The sequence below is a fragment of the Mesocricetus auratus genome, unplaced genomic scaffold (genome assembly GCF_017639785.1).
Source record: "Mesocricetus auratus isolate SY011 unplaced genomic scaffold, BCM_Maur_2.0 Super-Scaffold_100003, whole genome shotgun sequence".
In the NCBI taxonomy this organism is placed as follows: Eukaryota; Metazoa; Chordata; class Mammalia; order Rodentia; family Cricetidae; genus Mesocricetus; species Mesocricetus auratus.
Window position 1 is genome coordinate 83,258,815 of NW_024429188.1, and position 16,330 is coordinate 83,275,144.

General features: G+C 35.0%; 1 protein-coding gene and 1 non-coding gene across 4 annotated transcripts in view; both read right to left on the minus strand.

The window, feature by feature from the left end:
• Positions 1–16,330, minus strand: part of Lrch2 (leucine rich repeats and calponin homology domain containing 2) — an 82,531-nt gene that overhangs the window by 8,409 nt on the left and 57,792 nt on the right. For 2 of the 3 annotated variants that reach the window (XM_040744530.1, XM_040744528.1), the window contains 7 exons: positions 13,188–13,236; positions 12,993–13,106; positions 9,457–9,501; positions 3,396–3,453; positions 2,536–2,648; positions 2,226–2,363; positions 1,997–2,074 (listed from right to left, as the gene is read on the minus strand). In XM_040744530.1, coding sequence (XP_040600464.1) covers positions 1,997–2,074; positions 2,226–2,363; positions 2,536–2,648; positions 3,396–3,453; positions 9,457–9,501; positions 12,993–13,106; positions 13,188–13,236 — 595 coding nt within the window. Of the gene's footprint in view, positions 1–1,996; positions 2,075–2,225; positions 2,364–2,535; positions 2,649–3,395; positions 3,454–5,871; positions 5,923–9,456; positions 9,502–12,992; positions 13,107–13,187; positions 13,237–16,330 lie in introns of all 3 variants that reach the window. The other variant, XM_040744529.1, reaches the window with a different exon arrangement.
• Positions 5,407–5,535, minus strand: LOC121140108. The gene has a single exon (XR_005876939.1). It is a non-coding gene; the product is annotated as a small nucleolar RNA SNORA35 (small nucleolar RNA).

Here is a 16,330-nt window from a genome sequence, read left to right on the forward strand (position 1 = left end):
TCACACACCATACATAAAACTGAAATTCAAAACGAAGCCTACACCTATATAACACTGAAAAACTTTTCTAAGAACATACAGGTATAAATAAACACTTACGACCTTGTACTAGGCAAAGCTTTTTTTAGATATGACATGAAAACTACAGAGAGAGGAAAACTGGGACTGCACTCCATCAAACAAAAACAATATTTTCCTGATTTTTCAAAACAGAGTCTCTCTGTGTAACAACTCTGGTTGTCCTGGAACTCACTCTATAGACCAAGTTGTTCTAGAGCTCACAGATTTAACTACCACCACCTCCCGAGTGCTGAGGTTAAAGGCTTGTGTCATCACTTGGCCAGAATGTTTTTTAAGTATAAAATCATCAAATTTTAGACTTTTATTTCTGTGTTTCTTATTATATATTGGCATCACCCCATAAAGATGTTCAAAAAATCAGACAGTGTCCTAGAGCAAAGAGATAATAAAATAATTACACATTATTACTGGCAAATTCACGAGAAAACACACAGAAACTAAATATAAAACTCATAAAAACAAAAATGGCAAAAACAAAAGCATGTAATAACAGCTAGGGGGAAACTTCCCGATTTTCAATTTCCTAAGAAACTATGAGCACACAAAAATAAACATTTTAAGAAATAAATTTTTAAGACACCATATTTCAATTGCAGATAATAAGAAAAAGACAGCAAGTAGTAAATATCGTAAATGTGAATTCCCTGCTTCTTTAAAAAACAGTGCCTATTCAGTTGAGGAAATTGGTGAAGTTGGATTTGACAACTAGTTGATAATGTTACCTTTTAAAAAAGAGCTTTTTAAAAAAAAAGAGATTAACACAAAATTATTGTGATCTAAGGAAGCAATTTCTCTCAGCAGTCACATTAGATTTATGAAGTCTTCAAAACGGCCAACATTTTTAGTATACATATTAATCTATTGACAGTACTGAATTTTATTTTGCATTACTGAAACTATTATGTAAAACGCAAGCCAATTCATGCTCATTTCAAAGTTTGTCCATTACAAATGTTATCATACATAGTACTAAGATTTTTATTTTTTATATATTTTTATTTTTTACTTATCTTGTAATGGTTTACTTATTTTTATTTTATGTGCATTGGTGCTTTGCCTGTGTGTGTGTCTAGGTGAGGGTGTTAGATCCCCTGGAACTGAAGTTCCACTTGTCAGATGCCATATGGGTGCTGGGAATTGAGCCTGAGTCTACTGGAAGAACAACCGGTGCTTTTAACTGCTAGGCCATCTCTCCAGTCCTGTACCAAGATTTTTAATTTGACAGTCTCATTGCTTCAAATACAGTTATACTAATGTAAATCTTCAATTCAAGATCTATTTGTGAAGTTACAAAGGAGAGCTTGAGTACAGTGCAGTGGTAGAATGTGTGTCTAGCATGTATGAGGTCTTGGGTTCAATTTCCAGCATGACAGTAAAGAACAACAACAAAGGAGTCGAAACGTACTCCAGCAGAAATAAATAAATAAACAGAAATGCTGTCAAAATCAAGCTTGAGTTCTCATCACTACATTCTGCTTACTCAGTGATATCTATGACCAGTAGACATTTTTCGCACAAGCTGATGCTTTATAAAGGACTTAATCTTTTTGTTTTTTAAAGATCTATTTATGTTTAACGGTGTTCTGTCTGCATGCCAGAGGGCGCCAAACCGCATTACAGATGGTTGTGAGTCACCATGTGGTTGCTGGGAATTGAACTAAGGAGTGCTGGAAGAGCCCTATAAATTCAGGACCTCTCTCCAGCCCCCTATAAAGGACTTCTTTCAAAGTTAAAAAAAAAACACTTTCTAGATAAGTGCTACAATTACATGTAGGAACATAGTAGAGGGACAAAGAAAATGTACTGGTTTGTATTCACAAAACATTCCTCATCCCTTGCTATGAAGATGATCTACTGATTCTATTTGCCATGTAACAGTTTAATAAGCAAATGCTGATTTTTTTCAGATAATTACCTGTGAGACACCCAACTTTTTGCAAGCATCAAGAAAATTTTCTACATTTCTTCGACATTTTGCCATGCTCAGCTTGGGCTGTAAAGAGGAGAAAGATATAAATTTCAAGTACTTTTATGCATAACTTAGATGATATTGAAAATGTATTTGCTTGAGGGCATTAGTTAAAGACAGTTTTTAAAATTCGTATTTTCCTTAGGAAAAACAGTAATCTGTTAACACAACTTACCACTGCTGGTGATGGTACATGAATACTAGCTACAGAGCGTGGCCTTATGTGATTGGCCAAATGGCAAAGAACAACCCCATCCATCAGTGCAGCTCCTATGTCATCAGGCAGAATTACTTTTAATCTGGATTCAAGATTCTAGAAAGACATGAGGATAAACTGCAAATGTCTTACCTAAACATATGGTATGCATTCATATTACTAATTATACAATCACAATATGAAAAAGCATTAAAAACAAAATCACTATACACATTTGTCAAATGAAACCTATTTCTGTAAAGCAGCTGTGCAATTCAACATGACTTACATTGCGAAGCTGCCGTATCTGTTCACGCTCTTCCCGTAAATGCTCCATCTTTCTTCTCATTGTAAATCCTGGATCTGCTGCCCCATACTCTTGCCGAGATGCACGACTAAAAGCTGTATAGAAACAGATATCCCTTAACTTTTTATAAAGACATTAAGAAGAACAGCCAGCCATGGAGAAAAAGAAATGATAAAAATATAGAATTACAGAAGATGTTATTAATAATGCATTCCAAATGTTTTTAATTACACGTAAATGGTCATTAGCTACATGGTTGAAAAGCAGCAGGTAATACAAGGGCAATGATTTCTACCACTTACATATGTTCTTATTTAACCATATGTTGTGAGAAACTTATGACCCAGGTTATAAATGATGATTGAACATATGACAGTCTTCTAGCTTTAGAGAAAAAGAAGGAAATTATTCTCGAAGGTCAAGGTGGTTATTCCGGAATAAGGCCATAATTCAATACCTTGCCAAGTAAAATGGATCCATTTTCTTTGGGGTATGCCAAATGCAAAAAGATCCCTGTTTTAAACCACAATATAATGGAGTGCTATAATTTCAAACAGTTTTGTCAGCTGGCAGAGGGATCATTCTAATAGCAGTCACAGCAGTGGAGAAATAAGACTGCAGGATACCTAAGGCACAACACTAAGGTTACAGGAGCTTGAAGGTAATGGGCAAAAAAGAAATGGTAATGGTAAAGACATATAAAATCAAGAGAAAATTGCTTTTAGAAGAAGGAAAATAATCTTTGAGTACATAAAATGATGGATTCCAACTACCTTAAGCTGGGAAACTCTATATTAAACAAAGACAACAAATTTTATGTAAAGACTATATGATATATTCACCTGATCTGGGTTTCAAGCCAAAGGGACCATGTGAAAAGCCATCAGTCCTGTCATATTCCTAAAAACAAAAAAGCATAACACTTGTTACAAATTCATCAAGGCATATTTTCACATCCACTCCAATTTTGAGAAATATTTATTTCCACTGTTTACTTGAATAGTGGAAGTCAACCTAGATTTCAACTCAAGTTGTTGTGTCTCACATTAAAACTCAATAGATAATCCTCATTTACCTGGGTATGCAATTTTAAATCTTATTTCATTTTTAAAAGTAAATTGTGTGTGTGTGTGTGTTTGTGTGTGTGTGTGTGTGTGTGTGTGTGTGTGTGTAAGGGAGAAGACAGAGAAGGAGATGTGGAAGTCAGAGGACAACTTGGGGGAGTAATTTTTCTCCTTCATATGGGTTCTTGTGATCAAACTGAGTTGGTCAGGCTTGGTGGCAAAAGACTTTACCCAGGGAAGTATCTTGCCAGCCCAGAATATTTTCTTAAAGTATAAAAAAACTGAAAAGGAAGATCATTAATAAGGTGTGATAGATTTTTTAAAATAAGAATCAAGTTAAGGTCTCCAAAATATTACAAGATTAACCAGCAAAGACTGTATATACCATTGACTTGACAATTATCAGTGGGAAATTTGAGGCAAATCCACAACTACAGGAGTTTTAGAATAACATATGAGAGTAAATGATTATCTCTTCCATCTGAACACACATTATTTTAAAGTGCTTCTGCAAGCCATGGTGACCTATGGAAAAATACATATAACACTGAATAAATCCCTGATCAGAGTAAATAGCCTAAAGTATATGTGTGTAAACATCTCATTTTAATGTTATTAAGTCCAGGCAATTCAAATGAGATTGTTGGAAAAACTAAATGTAATAACTTAAAGTGCTTTAAATTTTTTATAATTTATAAAAATAAATGAATATAATATAATCGTGTCAGCACCTTATTTCTCTTGGTGACAACTCTTGGAAGCAGGTAGAGCCATAGCTTTAGTTACTTCTCTGCCATTTACTGACTAGGCTCTTTTCCGCTACAAATTATAAAGGCACATAAAATGGGACGATATTTATTTTCAAATGAAGCAGGAAGACTGAGAATGTCATACACTAACAGGTTTACCATGTTCTATTCCCATGAAACTAAAGCAGTGAGAATTCTGTAGGGTGTCTTAATGTTGTCTAGATGTGCTAGGCAGTTCAATGGGAATGATAGTGGAGCAATGAGAACACATGTTCATCATCTTACCCATCTATAGTCTTATGTGTTGTCTCCGTTATTTTGTTTAAATTATTATAAATTACTGAACAAAAATTCCACTCACTCAAATACAAGCAAAAACTATAAAAGCAATAGAACTTACCTGAATAATTGACTTTAATACACATCCTGGTAGAAACAGGCCATGAAACCACAAAGCAACTATGCAAACCAACTGACAGTCATGTCTATCCTTACTTTGTTATAACTTACAAAGAAAAACACACAATTATGACTGATTTTAGGATATTTAAAATATTCTCTAACACCATATATACATATATGTATATATATGTAATTGTATTTTACATATAATTTAGAATCATTTTTATTGAACTCATGCACATGGCCGTAATAGAAATGTTTTATTAACATTTATAAAACTAACCCAAAGCAAGAAAGAATCTCAGATTGCTGAAAATAAATCCATTTACATATAATGAGATAAAATCTATATAATCAAATTTATATAATAAGTTCAGATCAATCAAGCATTTTAAAACCTAAATTCACTAAATGAATGATCATTTTCCTGCCATTAAATATGGACTTTCGAATACTAAAAGTAACCAAAGCTAAATGAAATACTACTTAAAATACTTAAAATTCTTGTGGTAAAGCAGCAGATTAAGTTATGTGAACTGGTCATTCAAACCACCATAGTACTTGAAAAAAAAACTTGAAAAATGATGACTTTCATATACCATCTTTCCCATTATTCTTTAGATATAAGATGCCAGGAAATGTGTGACCTCCTGTCGATAGGAACAACCCACTGCAGGATTGTTTCTCGTGGAAAAAGGACATTTCTCTTGCATTGCTTTCAGACCTATCTGGTTACAAGGAAAACCAAAGGCCATTGCACAATGCTCAAGGGAATTTTTAAAATTAACACTCCAAAGCTGCAATTAAGACCCACCACTTATTTTAAAATGCAAAGGAATAAGAAGGCATACATCTCATAAAGTGAAGTAGAAATAAGTTCCACAGAAAACCATAAGTTAGTGGAATTCACTAGGGATATTCATACAAAGGAATGCTATTTAATTTTTTTACGGACAGGACTTGTACAAAGTAATCAACCACAGATTTCAAACAGGAGTGAATAAATTCCTTTGTAAAAAAAAAAGAGGAGCTTTCAGAAAGGAGGCAAGGAAGAACTCTTCATAAAACACAGAAAAGATACAAAGCATTAAAACAACTTGTACCTCGGATGATACTGGAGACTGTGGTGACATATGAGCATTATCACTCTCTTGCTAAAATACAAAAATAAAAACATGAAAGATGAAATTAAAATACACAATGATGATTTTAACATACAAAAGGACAATGGGAAATCGTTTCGATCCACTATCAAAGGAGGAATTGGCAGCGTACAACCTAGAACCTTGCCACTTAAATGCTGTTGGTGAACCACAGTACAGGTATCCTCTGGGAGCTTGTTAGACGTAAGTGATTCCTGGCCCCAACTAACAATAAAGCAGATTCTACTTAAGATTCCCTAGTGATTCATAGGAATCTTAAAGACTCAAAAGTACAATGTAGGCACAATAGGAAGATGTATTAGGCCCTGAGACGCATCAATGAAGACTGGCAAAAGATCATCATGGTAAATAAGAAACTACCTGAAAGTTTATGTGTATTAGTGTAAGTAAAGAAATAGCTACAAATTTAAGTGAATAAAAACAAAGAGTTCATAGTTTATGGGTGAATGTTCTAATGACACCCAAATGAAAATGCATTTTTAACTTGGAAAATGAATACAACATAAAACATGTATTCATTTGAAAGCAATGATTATTGACCACCTACTATGTCAGAAACTGTTCTAGACACCAAGAATAAGGAAATTTTAAAATATCATTCTTAAAGGTGTCTCAGTTGTCTAGAGGGGAGATAGATTCATATGTAAAATTAATATAACATTCCCTGTCTATGTGTGGCATAGTAGAGTTTACAAAGAGACTGCAGAGGAAAAGAAGGGGTGGTGGAAAAAGACAGAATTTCCTTGAGAAGTAAAATGTCAGTAAAACCCAGGTAAAGTGAAAAGAGAAGAACAAAGACATAGCAGCAATAAAGTTTAAAAAAGATAACTTTAAAGCAATTCTGAATTCTAAAGGGTAAAAGAAATTAAAGCAGGGCAAGTTGTGAGCTTATGCTGATATGGCTACCAGGGCCTTGATCAAAAGAAGACTGAGAAATTTACCTTTTAAGGCATGGTGTGAAACTCAAGGTTTCTAAGCAAAGTAGTGGCCTTATTGTACTTGAATTCTGAAAGCAGTGGAGAAAATACACTAAAGAGAAGAGGGGTGATGGAGACATTACAGTGGGTAAAGTGCTTGTAGTGTAAGCATAGGGACTTGAATTGGGACGCCCAGGATCCACATACCATAACAAACATGATGGCATGTCTCTGTGGTACTAGCAAAGAGATTGCAGAGAGAGGTAGATCCTTTGAGTGCACAGATCAGGAACCCCAGCTGTGGGGGGGGGGGCAGATTCAGTAAGAGACTCTGTTTCAAAAAATGAGGTTGAAAGGACTAAGGAAGAAAATGGAATTGGACAAAGGATGCGCCCATATGTGTGCATGTGTGGCACACACACATACTATATAGATAGATGATAGACAGGCAGACACACAGACAGATCGACAGACAGAAAGATAATATAAATACAGAAAAGCAAGGAAGCTACTGTAGTAATCAAAGCAACAAAGACTGAAGACCTATGCCAGGGAAGCAAAGATAGAAAAGATGGTGATATAGACAAAATAATTCAGTGCCCAAAAGTAAGCAAGTGAATTAGTAGGTTTTCTTAATGGATTAGACTTTGAAACAGATTGGAGGAAAGTGGCTATGAGGAGGCAGAGAGGACACCCAATGTGAACCTCTAACTGGGAGTTCAAAGAATGTTTTCTGTTAAAGGCTAGATTGTAAACATTTCAGGTTTTTGTGGACCACATGGTCTCAGCAGTAACTTTGCCATGAGAATGCAAAAGCATGCGTAGACTAATGTTTGCAACTCTTTTATGTTTACATATCACTTACAAACACAGCAAGTGGGCCAGGTTTCATTCAGGGCCACTTTGTCAACTTCTGCTTTGTCATAAAGAAGTTATCAGCTTTGCCTGCACAGTAAACTCAAATGGAAAACTCTCAACCATATCAACACACACACACACACACACACACACACACACACACACACACACACACACACCAATTAAATCTGAATGTCTGTGAGTAAAATCCAGATATTCTGAGTTTTCAACGTGCAACCTAGGTTTAAAAAGGCATTTCATCAGTTCAAAATTAAATGTGTTTGAAGTATGGAAAAAAGATGAACGTGCTGAATCGTGGATGAAAAAAAGATTCCAAACAACTAAGAAGGAGGACACATTACTCCAAAATCATAAGGCTCAATGGTAAAGTATGAACTAACTACAAAAGCCTAAGGCTCAATGGTAAAGTATGGACTAGAGACATAAACTAAGAGCTATCATCTGGTACATTGGTACTACTTACCAAAACTCTGAGCACTGACATCAGCACTTTAGAGTCCATACAGTGGGTTATGATATGGGGTGAATAAAATTTAAGGGTCAAACAGGTATTGAAAAGTGCAACTGAAAGCCAGCAGCAGGTACAGAGGAATGGACTGCAGCCATTAGCCGATAAACATTAGCAAACATACCTGCTTTCATGATTTACTGCAGATACTAACAAGGAAATGACAGGAAGCTGTGGAAACAATTGTCTTTTGGGGGTGGGGGTCTCGATAAATACTATTTGATATGGCAGGAAAAGAAAACATCATGTGGCTTAGGCAAAGATAATTCATGTAGCTTACTTACTTTGCCCAGTGTAATTATATTTCCAAGAAATAAATTTGTTTTTTGGATGCCCTGTCAATTAGTAAACATCAAATTAACTACCAATTTCCCCAACCACATACACACAAAACTTGGGGTTTGCAGTGATGACATGTTTCTGTAGGAGTGGACTGCTGTTTGCTTAGCCTGGAGCAACAGAAACATTTACAGTAATGCAAACTGTAAGTACAATTTTAAATTTTAAACCCCTAAACAGGATCTATGAAGAAAGTTTCTTAAAAATCTTGCATGGATGAGTGAAATGACAGACTCTAGATATCCCCTATGTGGAAGGAAATGGCGGTAGGATGGGAGGCTGGGGGGATTGTGGGGGGTGCGGGAGGAGGGGAGGGGAGGGAACTGGGATTGATATGTAAAACAAGCTATTTAAAATGAAAATAATAATAATAAAATATCTTGGATAGATACCATCTCTCAACAGTGAAAGCATTTTCCCCAAAAATCTGACACCTTGACTTCAAGTTCAGTATCTGTAAGTGAAGCCATTAGGAGTCTGTTCTCTTACCTCCACTTGCACGGCCTGGAGCAAATAAAATCACACCTGTGCACACACATCATGCACACACATGCACACAATGGCAATACAGTTTTGAAAAATATGAAATCTCAACTGACTGTCATGCTGTTTGGGAAAGTAAAGGTGGGAAATGATAACAAATATAAGCTACAGATTCAAGACAAATGATAAACCTCTAAAACTATTAGAAATTGTGTTCTAACAAACACTAGAAAAGAAATGATTAAGTTAGTAATTATATGGCAATCCTCAGAAGTTTTCATTATTGTACAAAAATCATGCTCAGTAACAATGAAATTGACAGCAGGACTGCATTAACTCTCACTAAGCCAAATAAATATGAAAGTAAAGAATTCAAATCAATATCACCCTTTGTCTCACCTCCTCATTTTCGTTGCCACTTGAATTCTTCCTTGTTGATTTATACTGAAAAACATTTTAAGTGCATACTTTATTTTTCCTTAAATGTGATTTTTGTTCAAAATTACATGTGAGGCTTATTAGTTACTATATTGGGGCTTTTATTAAATTGTCTGATATTAAACTAAAGCACACAGTTTAAACAGGCCTCCTATTCATACATACAATGTTGTGAGTAACACTATTCCAAACCCTCTAAATATGTCAAATAACATTTTTTCCTAAGCCAGACCGATTTCCCATTCTTTCAGGTTTTCAGTCTGAAACAGTGGTTCACAATTGGTGGGTTGCAACACATTTTCAGGGTCAAATGACCCTTTCACGAGGGCCGCATATACAGAGAGCATGTGTATCAGATATTGACATTGTATATCGTAGCCATAGGAAAATTACAGTTATGAAGGAGGAGCGAAAATAATTTTATAGTTGTGGGTCACACAACATGAACTCTATCAAAGGGACACAACATTAGAAAAGTCACGAACTACTGTCTTAAGAGTCTTCCTTTTTCTTAGTTCACTGCATTCAATAAGTCTTCAAGTTAACTTTTTTTAGAAGTCTCTTAGACTTACGTCTTCTGAATACTTAGAACCACCACCCTGTCCAGAAATCTTACAATCTCTCACATGGTTTGTAATTTCACTATACTAAGACAGTAGCAACTCTTTTACAAAACAGGACTGGAGATGTGTTTCACTGATAGCACACTTTCCTACCACCTACGAAACTCTGGGTTCAATTCTCAGCACCACAAAGAAGTAATCTACAGATTTCAGCCTCAAAAGAGACTACATTAAATGTATATGCCAACTACATAATAATAGCAATAGTGCTAAGAGCTAACATTTAGAACTACCATTTACAATACAGTAGTAATGACTGAAGTGCATTATATGACGTTCTTTAATATTTATACAACATCAGTACTATTATCCCTGATTTATAGTGACATACAGATAGCTTGTTCAACAAAATGAATTTTAATGTGTGACAAAAGATTCTTAGAATCAAGGGAATATAGTGTGACAATCATTAAAATACTTATTTTTGGATTCCTTGCAAAAAATACAGTGACTTCTACAAAACAGTATAACCAAACAGGTGTTCATAGAAATTCTATTTTTAAAAGTACTAGTTCTCAGATCGTGTCCCAAACTTTTTTGTCTGATATTCATGATTCTATTTAATTGTACCCTTTATGTGACTCTGTCTACCATATCACTTGGAAATAACTTGTGGAGTATGTCAGTCACAAACTGAGCTGTATTAGGAATTACAGATATGAGACATATTCCTCTACTATATTTTATAGCTGTGATTAATGCACCATTAGTTCCATTTTATATTTTTCTTGTTGTGATGATGCCCAACAGCCTTGAGCATACTAAGCAAGTGTTGTTATCTATGAGCTACACCACAGTCCTATACATTTTACATTTTCCTGACATCATAGGAATAATTTGGTACTCAGTTTTACACACTGTCCTAACACTGACATCTTCTGACAATTGAGAAGAACTACACATGTCCTTAAAACATTTCCCCGTGACTGAAGACTATGTTTACACTCACTTTATCATGTATGAAAGAAATGAACATTTACAGTGATGGTTATAAAACTGTCATTTCATATAATGTACTATGTTATCATTTAGCAACTTTATAATATAACTGATACAGTAGGAGAATCATATAAGCCATAAATACTAAAACATTGAATGAACAAATGATGCTTTTAAACTAAGTAATAGTTAACTATAATAAAGACTCACTAGCCCTACATTAAGTTCACTTGAATTATTGCAAAATATTTTTAAATGAAACTGTATTAATTTTAGTGTTTGTTCATTTTATATCAAGCTATCCACAACATAAAGAAGCAACATTGTAAAGGCTCTGAACTCTATTCTCAACTATGTGATTAGCACACTACTTGACTTCCTGGCCTTTAATATCCCTGTATGTAAAATAGAAAGGATAACTGCATTTGTAAAGGTTTATGACCATGTCTGGCACCAAATAATTCCAATACAAGTGTTTTGGTAAATATAATCACTGTGACTATATTACATTGGCATAAAAGAAATAAAAATGTGTCAAGTTGTTACTTAGAAATATTACATCATAAGTCATTCATCAAGATTGACCCACAAACATTTTTATTCAATACTTTAATTTTAAGTTCACATGACTTAAAAGGGGAAGCTAAGAAAAATGCCAGGATATAAATTTAACTACAGAGATGCAAAGGTCTCTGATGAAAGAGTCTTATTGGAGTGCCCTGTACTTTTCCTTCCTATGTGCTTTTTCATATTGTCCAATTAACTCAGAATCCAGGGGTTATACATAGTAATTATTTGTTCAAGGTTTGAGGAGATTGCATATTTGCTAAGACATACAGAATTTTTATTTTGATTATATGCCACTTTCAAACACATGTTGTTTTCCAATATATGGAAATAGAAAATTATAGATTGAAAGACCAGCTTCTGCCAAACACAAAATGAAAAAATAAATCCTACTGATTATTGGCATGAACTTGAAACAATGTGTAAGGTAACTGAGTACTACATGTGTAGAGAAAAATGATTGTTATTTGATGAGTAGAGGTGTGGGGAAGGTATGGAACAACTCAGTTTGCTATTCAGGACTGAGGACCAAGTTTGTACTGCACATCTGAGTCAATTCCAAGAATAAATGCTGACTAATATTAAAAATTATTCTAAATTTTGATGACAGTCCCCTGCAAATATAACAGACGTGAAGTACAAATAAATAATGAGGTAACAGAAATTTGGAGTAATTCACATCCTCTAGTATTTTAATTTAGCTTTACTGAAAGATCATCTTAAGAAATCTACTGACCATGTGTAGTGATGCACACCTTAGAGGCAGGTGGATCTCTGTGAGTTCTAGGCCAGCCAGGTCTACACAGAGAGTTCCAGGACAGCCAAAGCTACAAACTGAGACCCTGTCTAAAGAAAACTAGAAAAATGAAAAGAAAAAAATCTACTAATATAACAAAAAATGGACTAATCTTCCATTATTTATTTGCATAGACATGGTTAAATGCTAACTGAAAATAGTTCTGAACTATTTATTGAAACAAATACAATGAAAACCTTTTTCAGAACCAGGCCTGGTCATTCACTTCTGCAGTCCCAGCATATGGGAGACAGAGGTGTGGGGATAGTGATTTAAGGCTAACCTGGGCTGTAGCAAAAAACTCACAAGATTAATTGCCACAATTTGCAGTCTTTCTTTTAACTATTTGAAAAATCATGTCGTATACTGATGTACTCTTAATTAATTTGAATTAATGAAATTTTATGGCTATACTTATATAGCATACCATTCATTATCCTACACCTATGGGCAATCAACATGAACACAGCTGTGACATTTCACTGGAGAGTCATTTGTTATTAATTTAAAATGAAACTGTTAAGAATAAAAAGTAATGGATATAAAGCAAAATGTCAAATTTAATACGGTACCTTGAAATATTCTTTTCTGATCTGCTTGCTCCGTCTCCTTTCTTCATTTTGCCAGATTATAGGGTGAGATTCTGGCCACTGTTGTTCTATTTGATCTTTCTGATTTTCTAATGGCTTTAATGAGAAAAGTTATTCTTTTAACTGGACAAATAACAGCAAAATAGTACATGTGTTATTAATTTTATTGCTTCTTACCTGCCATGCAAGGGGTGATAATGGTGAATTCCCTTCATCTGCTGAGACACTAAAAAATTAAAGATGCTTTAGTATTTATTAAGGTATTTTTAAATCTTTTCACATACTTTAAAGATGACAAATTTGTCTTTTCATTATTTTAAGGCAGCAATATAAAGACTATCCAAACCTATATGTTTCCTTTTGTTGTGTTGTTTTATGTTATGTTGTGCTGTGTTCTGTTGAGACTGGGTTTTGCTATGTAGTTCTGGATGGTGTGGTACTCACTACTGCAGCAAGCCTCCCAAGGACTGCAATGGCAGGTATTAACCACCACATGGCTTACTAATATTATATAAATTAAAGTTGATGAAAACAACCAATAATGAGTGCCTACTAACTATTGCTCCACAAGAAACACAAAAATGGGTTTATTTTATATTAACCATTTGCATAAGCCAACCCTATTTTGTAAAGGCCAAAACAGGAAATAAACGGAATATTATAGAAAACAAGGTGCCCTTTTTTAAAATCAAGTAATAATATCAGTGAGGTGAGTGAACATGTAAAGATACTAGCTTCCCAACAAGCCTGCAACCTGAGTTAGATCCATGAGATTCACATAGTACAAGGGGAGAACCAAACCCCTGAATCCTTCAGAGTTGGCCTCTGACATCCACACCTGTGCCATGGCACACATGCGCATGCATATGCATGCACACACACATAATAAACAAACAAGCAAATAAGTAATACATAAATTCCTTCATCTAAATGCCAAACAACTCAGAGGACAAATACGTTATTTCCTATCGAATTACAGATTGTGAGATTCAGTTGTGAGAAACCATTGGCTACAGAGGAGCTGAGTTCAAGACTGACACATGCTTCTTCTAGCTCCAAGGGATCCAACATGCTCTTCTGGCATCCATGGGCACACACACACACATATGGTATACACTCACACAGACACACAGACACACACACACAGACACACACACACACACACACACACACACAGAGAAACACATTAAAAAAGTTTAAAAATCTAAATGTCACGGGGGAGGTGGAGGTAAAGCTGAGCGTGGTGGCTCACGCTGGTCATCTCAGCACTCACAAGGCTGAAGTATCATCATGACTTGGAAACCTGATTGGATACACAGTTAAGGTAAAGATCAGCCTAGGCCACAGAGTAAGAACTTGTTTCAAACAGACAGAGAGAGGATGGAGAGAAGGAACAGGAGAAGTAAGAATAAGAAGAGAGAAAATAATAAAGATTTTAGCATACATCCCTATCCCTAGGAAGTAAATACACACAAATATGAAAATACAGGAACAAAAATTCCAGAATTTATAGATTTTTTTCAATGTAAGATAGAGTACAAAATGTTTAGTACAGCAACTTATGGTACAAATGGCATTTAAAGGTATAAAAATTGGAGACTGTGTAACAAGTAATATATGAACAACTGAATGACTTCTTGTAAAAATACAGAAAGAAAGAAACAGCAGAAAGGGATGAGTAAGAAAGAGGAGGAAGGGTAGAGAGGAAGGCAAAAAGCCTAGATTCCTTCTCTCTTATCAAATATAGAAATCTATCAATTAAATAAATTTCTTTTAAATGTAAATAAAGAATCCTAGGAATGGATAATGAAAAATGTATGTCATGTTTAGCCCATGTTGCTACATGGAGAGCATTTCCATGCCAAAGACCAGGGAGAAAGAATCAAGGCAGCATCCAGACAGTCCCTACATTTAGAAGTGGAAAAAAAACTGAGTCAAAGAAAAAGGGGCATATATAATATACAGGATAGTATAATAATGAAGTAGGTAAGCACGTAGAATAGCAACTGGGAACTCTATGTGATTTGCTTATGCACACATACAAACACACACACACACACACAAATACACACATACACAAACAAATATACACACACAAACAGAGAGAGGGGAGAGAGAGAAAGACCACGCACGACTCTTCTAATAAAGGGCTTACCAGCCCAGCTCTTTCACTTTCCCACACCATACTATGCACACCACCTCTCTGGATGAGCCACCTAACAATCTATAATCCCCTCCCCTGAATCAAACTACATATGGAGCCCTCTCTGAACAATGGAATACCATTCTACTCTCCTACTGACTATCAAAACTAGGACAATTGCTATTCAAATGTACTCCTAATTCTTTCAGGAACAAAGGAATATAGACTTATCTGGCCTACAATAATTCTGAGTACCTTTACAATAAGGCAAAACTGTATTACCCAGCTAAATTCTTGGGGGAAATCCAATTTTCCAACTTACACCTGTGCACAACTGGGTGTGCAGAGGGCAAGGGTGGCATAAGTGGAGTTGGTAAGATGTGATCAAGTTCTGGAAATATCCCCACCGACATGATTTGGCAATGGATTAATTAGCTACAGAGTTTGAGAGAGAATGACAAACTGAGGATGAAGCTTTTTCAGGCATTGTGCAATGAAAATGGAATTAGCACTTTCTGAAATGGGGGAAAATCCAGAAGAAGCATTTTTGAGTGTGCAGCAAAAGTGAATACGAGTAGGATTTCTGGAAATTAGATATTTCTACTCTACATGTAAGTGGCAATGCAAGTAAACAACAAATTCTACCATTCTGTGGTATATATCAACATACAACTTATATAAATACACACTGTCATATGCATACAACTTGCATATAAAGTATCACTGTAATATATATTGATGTCCACTTGTATATGAACAATATAAACACTGTGGTATGTATCAATGCACAGTCCTTATATAAAAACTATTTTATATACTGCTGTATAAACCTATATATATAAACAAATGCAAATATTCACATGCACATACAGAAAAGGGTATGTTATAGCTTGAAAACAGTATGTTCCCACAAAGGTTCATATTTATTACGAGCTTGAAGCTCAGAGTGTAGACGTGGCAAAATCTATAGGAGTAAAGCTTAGTACAATACAATATGGTCATTGGAGAGCCTGTCATTGGAAGGGATTAATGGAATTTTCTAGGAGCTCCAGTTGTTCTTATGAGAATAAGTTGCATAACATAAAAAACTAAAAGTGAACTTAATTATTAAATCTCTCAGGCTTTGTATCTATCTTACTGCATGACCTCTTCCTCCACTGTGATGCTGTCTGCAATG